This window comes from Mastomys coucha, unplaced genomic scaffold (assembly GCF_008632895.1).
Source record: "Mastomys coucha isolate ucsf_1 unplaced genomic scaffold, UCSF_Mcou_1 pScaffold21, whole genome shotgun sequence".
NCBI classification, from domain to species: domain Eukaryota; kingdom Metazoa; phylum Chordata; class Mammalia; order Rodentia; family Muridae; genus Mastomys; species Mastomys coucha.
In genome coordinates, this window is record NW_022196904.1 from 23,182,695 (window position 1) to 23,190,424 (window position 7,730).

At 42.9% G+C, this 7,730-nt stretch overlaps 1 protein-coding gene across 1 annotated transcript in view; it reads left to right on the forward strand.

The window, feature by feature from the left end:
* LOC116100329 (zinc finger protein 850-like) overlaps positions 1 to 7,730 on the forward strand; it is a 53,879-nt gene that overhangs the window by 18,465 nt on the left and 27,684 nt on the right. The window contains exon 6 of the mRNA XM_031384144.1: positions 1,703 to 1,808. Within this exon, the coding sequence (XP_031240004.1) occupies positions 1,703 to 1,808 (106 nt within the window). The remainder of the gene's footprint in view (positions 1 to 1,702; positions 1,809 to 7,730) is intronic.

Here is a 7,730-nt window from a genome sequence, read left to right on the forward strand (position 1 = left end):
TTCCCCTACACTGGGGCACAAAACCTTCACAGGGCTGAGGTCCTCTCCTCCTATTGATGATCGAATTTTGCAGTCCTCTACTACACACATGCTGCCAGAACAATCAGACCTCTCCATATGCAGTCCTTGGTTGGTGGATGAGACCCTGGGAGCTCTGAGGGTACTAGTTAGTTCATATTGTTGTTTGTCCTAAGGGGCTGCAAACCCATCAGCTCCATTGGTCCTTTCTCTAACTCCTTCACTGGGGACCCTGTACTCAGTTCAATAGATGTCTGTGAGCCTCTACATCTGTATTAGTCAGGTACTGTCAGAGCCTCTCAGGAGATAGCTATATTTAGGCTGGCTTGCCCTTCCTTCAGTCTCTGCTCCATAGTTAATCTCTGCAACTTCTTCCGTGGGTATTTGGTTCCCCCTTTTAAGAAGGAATGAAATGTCCACCTTTTGGTCATTTAGAAGTTTTTAACTCAGGAAATGACAATGAGTTCATATTAAGCTTCAAATTTAATATCACCACTTTCGCCTTTATTCTTGTGATTTTTTTTATTTTACACCAAGATTTCTACTCTCTAATGATATAGCCACTGCTCTAGAAGCTGCATGGAGTGCTGCAAAGCCAGCTTCACCAATAATCCTGAATGAAAATGAAGTCTCCTTTGAATTGCTGTCCTTAAATATTCACTAATGTGAGGCTAAAGAGATGTATCAGCAGTAAGAGCACTGGCTGCCCTTCCAGAGGTCCACATGTTCAGTTCCCAGCAACTACCTGACAGTTCACAGCTGTCTGCAACTCCAGTTCCAGGCCTTCTTGAAGTGGGAGTTCCTGGTTATGTCATGTGATGCAGACTCACTTGGTGTTTTGCTGTGGTAAGACCCATAGGAGCACATGTGATGTTTGGAGATTCAATGGACAGTGACGTGCACTTGCATGGTGAGCTTTACAGCTCTTCTTTGGTCTTACATCTTCAGTGATCTTCACGTTGATGAGAGAGGAACCACACAGAATATCTCCTGACAAGCAGGTTGGTTCTGGCCATTCCAGCTGACTCAGCAGAGGCCTGACTGTTTCTGCTGGATCATGCCACCACTGCTGATTTGTGTTTGGTATCCTGACATGCTGAACTGGACTGCTGGTATCCTGACAACAGAGGTTGGAATTGCCCCAAAGAACTATTTCTAAACAGATCCATATCCCCTTTGTTCTATTTATCATCTTGTACTGACTGGTTTTGTGTGTCAACTTGACACAAGCTGGAGTTATCACAGAGAAAGGAGCCTCCCTTGAGGAAATGCCTCTATGAGATCCAGCTATAAGACATTTTATCAATAGTGATCAAGGATGGGAGGATTCTGCCCTTTGTGGGTGGTGCCATCCCTGGGCTGATAGTCTTAGGCTCTATAAGAGAGCAAGCTAAGCAAGGCAGGGGAAGCAAGCCAGTAAGTAACATCTCTCCATGGCCTCTGCGTCAGCTCCTGCTTCCTGACCTGCTTGAGTTCCCATCCTGACTTCCTTTGGTGATGAACAGCAATGTGAATGTGTAAGCTGAATAAACCCTTTCCTCCCCAAATTGCTTCTTGGTCGTGATGTTTGTGCAGGAACCCTGACTAAAACACCATCTTTTTTCTCCTAACTTTGGACAGTGGGCTACAAGTGGGGGTCAAAGCATTTGAGAACATTAATTAAAGTTGGTTTTGAAAAATCTAGGCTTACAGGTGGCACCCAGTGTGGCTTAGGCATAATGGGTAATTCTGCCTTAAATGTGATAGAGGAAAGGTCAGGTTATGAGGAGTTAACAGTGTTCTTTAAGGAGGTAGGCAAAATAGTATCTATGGCTGCTACATAGTCTCCTACCTTGTTTCCTGGAGGGGATTTTTTTGGTATTGTTTCATGGTTTCCATGTATGTTCTTTTGAAAAAGGTTGGGGAGAATCTGACAATTCTCTTTTGCAGAAGATTGCAGTTAGCTGAGCATGTAGAGAGTTTGCTAATAGAGACCGTAGTGCTTGGGAAGCAAAGAAGAGACAGTAGGAAGAGAAAAAATGGGTTCAGGATTGATGTCTGAGACTGGGAAATTTACCACAAGATGAGAAAAGGAAGAAAAATAGGCTGGAAGGTAAGTGGCTGCCGAACCCTGTTTCACGAACTCTCACTGCCAAGGGCCCACAGCACCTCTGTGAAACGAGGGGCCAGGAAGAGCAGGAAATGGTGCAGGTACAGGTGAATAGTGTTCAGCCAAGTGCACAACCATAGCATTTGCTTGGACTTACACGGGCAGCTTCAGCGTTCCCAATCTTTGTATAGCATATGCCTACATGAGATGGTGGTCATGCTTATAATGAGTTGACATGGTGTCCAATAGAAATGCTTGACTTAAAGAGGCTGAGGTACTGTATGGCTTGCACTTTCCATTTGTTAAAGAAATGTTAAATACTTGGATTGGGCAGAGTAGGGTTATCCCCTGAGATTAGAAGGGATTGGTGTCAGCTATTCTAGAAACTGGAGAACAATTACAATGATTATCATGGTGGAGGCAGGAAGCCACAAAAAATAGAACAATGGGCCGGGCAGTGGTGGCGCACGCCTTTAACCCCAGCACTTGGGAGGCAGAGACAGGCGAATTTCTGAGTTCAAGGCCACCTGGCCTACAGAGTGAGTTCCAGGACAGCCAGGGCTACACAGAGAAACCCTGTCTCGAAAAAAAACAAAAACAAAAACAAAAACAAAAAAACACAAAAATAGAACAATGGAATATAGTGAGGGGGATAAATGTTACCAAAGGCCAATTGCTTGGTGAAGGGTATTATATTGATTTACAAAAACAAGTCCAATCTGACAATGGCATAATTGAACACTGTCTTGTTGTGGCTTCAAGGGCCTGGGATATGACTGAGAAGCCAGGAAATAAGTTCTACCTCATTTACAAAGGTAATACAGGGACCTACTGAAGCATTCACTAATTTCTTACAAAGTTTGGGTTCAGTTGTAAATAGAGCCATATCAGACCCTGAAACCATACAGTCACTGATACAAATATTGGCCAATGAGAATATGAATACTGAATGTAAGAGAGCAACCGGACCATTGAGAACACAAGGAACCCTAATAGATGAATGGATAAGAGAGACAACTAATATTGATCTTCAGGAGCATCATACTAATATCTTATGGCAAGCCACAGCTAGAGGTCTTAGAAATCTAAATGCCCAGTGCTTTAAATGTGGTGAATTTGGCCACAGAGTGTCCAATGGATTACCTGTGTGGGACCAGAAGGGCAAACAGGGAAGTTGAAACCTCATGTAGGTATATACCCATAAATTTATATGGGAGGGATTTTTTTTACAACCATAGGGTACTAAAATAAATATTTATGCAATCCCAGGGACAGTAAATGAGGAAGTTAGGTATGATGTGGGAGAAGCTCCTGGGGAAGGTATTGATACAGGTGATCAAAAAAAAAAAAATCACAAGCTATGCCCATGATCCAAAAACAGGACATTATAGGGACCAAATTTCCAAATTTGTAAAAGAGGCCACTGCTGATTTATCAACAACCTTGCCCCTAAAATGGCTATTAAACAGACCTATATGGCAAGTAACCCATAACAAAAGAAAAATTGCAGGCACTTGAACAACTGATATGAGAGGAGCTGGAGGCTCAACACACAGCCCATGGAATTCCCCTTTGTTTGGTATATATCAGAAATCAGGTAAATGAAGGATGATAATGATTTAAGAGCAGTTAAAAAGGTACTTCAATCAATGGGTCCTTTACAGCCTGGACTTTCTTTAACATCTTTGTTACAAAAATCATGGCCTACTAATAACTGACTTGAAAGATTACTTTTTCACAATACCCTTGCATGAGCAGAATAGGGAAAGGGGGTTGTGGACCTGTTTAGTAATGGTTCCTTAGGGTGATTCCACTCTTCATTGTCAGGATACCAGCAGTCCAGTGCGGCAGCAAACACCACACATGAGTTAGTAGGGGTGGCACCATCCAACAAAAACCATAAGGTTCTGCTGAATTGGCATGAGTCAGCAGAAGTGGCCAGAATCAGCCGGACTACCACAAGAAATTCTTTAGTCCAGTACTCTCTACAAAGTGAAGACCAGTGAAGACCAGCAAAGCGTTGCACAGTTGGACACAAAGACCAGCAAAGACCAGTGAAGAGTATCAAAATCTAAGACTGACATCTCACTGTTTTATGAGTTTCCATTTGCACTCTTTCCAAACATCATGTGCCCTCTCAAATGTCTGCTCCAGCAAATCATGCCATGGCCTTTGTGTGTGTGCTTCAACAAAATATGCTCTCACAAGACAGCTTCCTAAAAAACATCTGACCAAGCCAGCTCAGTCACTCAACAGGGTTTAGAGGGAGGGAGTGAGGATTAATGAAAACAATAAAAGACAATTAGACAACATTATGGTATGCCCCCAGCAAGTGATGAGAGTTTGCTATTTTTTCAGTCTGCTTTTATACCACTGTAAGTACATGCAAGAAATAGGGTCAGTTCTAGGTCAAAGACAAAGTAGTCAAGGAACTAAGAAGACATAAACAAAGGTCCCATGATTACTGTATTCATGGACTTAACAAAATGATCAAGATTCAAAGAACACATTCCTCAGCTGTATTCATCTTGAGCCTCATTCTAGCCCAATGTCTCAAATGAAAACAAAACAAAACAAAAAAAACCTTTCTTAAAATATTGAGTATTGTTATTGTCATGGATTTTATTTCTACATTTTACAAATCTTGAGATATGATTCCTTAGCAAAAGTTTTAGAGTTAAACCAAAATGAAAAGAGTATGAGATGAGGAGCAATAACCCCCATTGGGAATGGCCTGTCTTTTTGTCTTGTTTTGCTCTCGTTTCTCTGTTATATAGTAAGGCGCCCTGCCTGACATGGAACACAGATCTTGGAGAAAATCTTTAAACAAGTACACTTGGGTCTAGAGGAGGGGGAATCATAAGTCAACTCTTGAGCTAGCTCATTAAAGTAGAACAGAATCAAACAGAAGTTTAATATTACCTATACCCAAATCCCTGTAAATTTGAATCTAGTAAGTTGATAACAAAGAAAGTTGGATAGGACATTTTTGAGCCCTAGGTGTAGAGGACACTGCAGAAGGGAGCTGAGAGATACATCAGCCAGCGAGGAAGGTACACTGAGTGTGTGCACAATGCAGCTGCCTAACTTCTTTGCCCTCTCCTTCACCTGCTCTGTCTGGCTCCAGAATCCCATATCCACAACAAACTTACAGATCCATCAACAGTAACTTAAAAATACAGAACACTCACACAGTGGAGGGAGGGGCAAGACAAAAACAAACAGGGCTTGGAGCCAAGATAAGAGAAGGTTCTGTGTAGGGGAAATTCTTTCCATTTCCCTGATTGCTTCCAGCAGTTGTAAAGGTCCTGAACAACATTGAGATCTAGAGTTGTTAGAGTAACATTTTTGTACACTGTGTAAAGGCGTGTCCCTATCCTTCCCCTCTTGCCTAAGGCATTCTCTGATTGGCTTTAATAAAGATCTGACAACCAATAGCTAGGCAGTAAAAGGAAGGTGGGACTTCTCCTTTGAGATGGTCTCTCAGAGAAGAATCCAAGGCAGGAAGATTCACCAGCATGGCACAGAGGAGGTCAGATGTGTCCAGAGTGAGAGACGGGTAACAGGCATGTGGCAGATGTGGACTAGAATAGTCAGGGTTAAGTTAGATGAGCTAGCTCAGGCTTGAGCTATAATAAATAATAACAAGTTTCCACGTCATTATTCCATGACTGATGGAACCAAAAACATCCCAAAATATAGAGTGCCATTAGGCAGACATTTGGTTGGTCATCTAAGGGATATGGGGGGCAGACTTTTATTGCAAAAGCAAATAAACTTGGGGCTTTTTGATTCAGGTGCCAAGTGGAGGGATGGAATTATTCTAAGAGCATCTCAAGGGAGAAAAGAGAGAGTCTGGATGTCCCCACCCCCAGGGATATGAGAGACAGAGATACAGAGATAGCTGTACCAACTGAACAGATACAATCTGTAGTTGAGGTTGTCTTCAAGACTCAGAGAGGACCACAAGAAGACTGAACAAAAAATGGGTCATCACCACATTTAAGGGGAGTCATGGATAATAGCTCGAAGAGACTCAGTGCCTGGGTACCAGGGCTTTGACTGAAGCCAGAAAGTGATAACTGAAAATCTAAGCTCAGGAACAAGATCTCATCCACAGGAAAGTATCAGGGACTGGGATGGTAAAGAGGACCAACCATAATCTTAAAGACCACGGCTGGGGATACCTCCATCTCTGAGAGTACCAGAGGAATGCTGGACACCCAGTGGTCATTTACTCAGACTCAGGGATGAGTTTACACCAACCAAGGAGGGTAGGGTGGGTTGTTCTGAGTTGCCACTGGTGGATGAGGTGCCCAGCAGCAGTGAGTCAGAAGGCAAGCCTGTCACTGGTGAATTGGAGATGAAAAACAGAGTCCTGGTGCAGCTCTGGCATGGAGAGGGAGCACAGGTAGTGGGAAAAGTCTAACCAATCAACAGTATCAATAAAAGGATTTTCCAGTGCCAGCTTGTCTTGGCAATCTGGAGGCAAGGAATATCACAGAGTCACACCACACAACAAAACTCACACAGATTTCTTGGGGAGAAACACAAAATGGAGGCCACCTCTGAGTAGGAACATAAAGAGCAGCAGTCTGGGCAGACAGGTTTGCCCATTGCCCTGAGTCATGGAGGTGGGTATTTCTAAGTTCTGGATTCAGGGATAGGACAGAGGCCGAGTGATTTTTCCACTGCCTTATTACCCTACTGTCACAATGTCTCCTCACAGCAATAGCTCGCTGATTAAAACAGAAGGTGGTACTAGGGAGCCAGGTCTCCCTGTAATAGGCCTGACCATGCTGGCAGAATGTGGACTTTGGATTAGGAAAGCAATTGACTGCTTTAAGTGGGGTTTAATGGGCCATCCTAGTAGGCACATAGAAGCCAGTGGTGCTGAGAGCAGTGTTGACTATGGTGGCCTGGCTTAAGAGGTTCCAGAGAAGAAGAATATGGTTAGTAATTAGCCTAGAAACGGTTCTTGAGATATTGTGATACAGAATGTGGCTGCTTTCTGCCCTTGTCCAAAAAAAAGTCTGCCTGAGGCTAAATTGAAGAGTTTTGAAATAAAAGCATTAGCAGAGATTTCAAGACAGCCTAGAATTGACTCTGTCCTGTGCTTATTAGTGGTCAATATTATGCAGATCTATAATGAAAAGGAGCATGCTGAGCAAGGAAAGCTACAAAATATGCAGTTTGAAAAGAAAAGGAGCACCAGGAAGTGTAATAGAATGAAGTCCAGGGCTGAAGGCCATACAAGGTTTAAAGAAAAGTCAGATGCTAAGTGGAATAAAGGGAGTGATGTCCTCAGAACAAGACCCCACCTAGCTAAGCTTCCAACCTGTGGAAAGGAATTAAAGACAAGTTTAAGCAGTGAAAGGAAATGATCAAAAATAGAAAGCTAACACAAATATATTTGAAGTAGGGGTTCAAGGTTCCAGCCCAAGCAAGCAGAAGAACTTGGCAGCCACATCAAGGGGTTGTGGAATTTTCCTCTATGGCTTAGGAAAGCCACTGAGGCCATGTGTATGTCAGGGGTATTTGTTCCTCCATAGAAGCCTAGAAAGAAGAAGAAGAAGAAGAAGAAGAAGAAGAAGAAGAAGAAGAAGAAGAAGAAGAAGAAGAA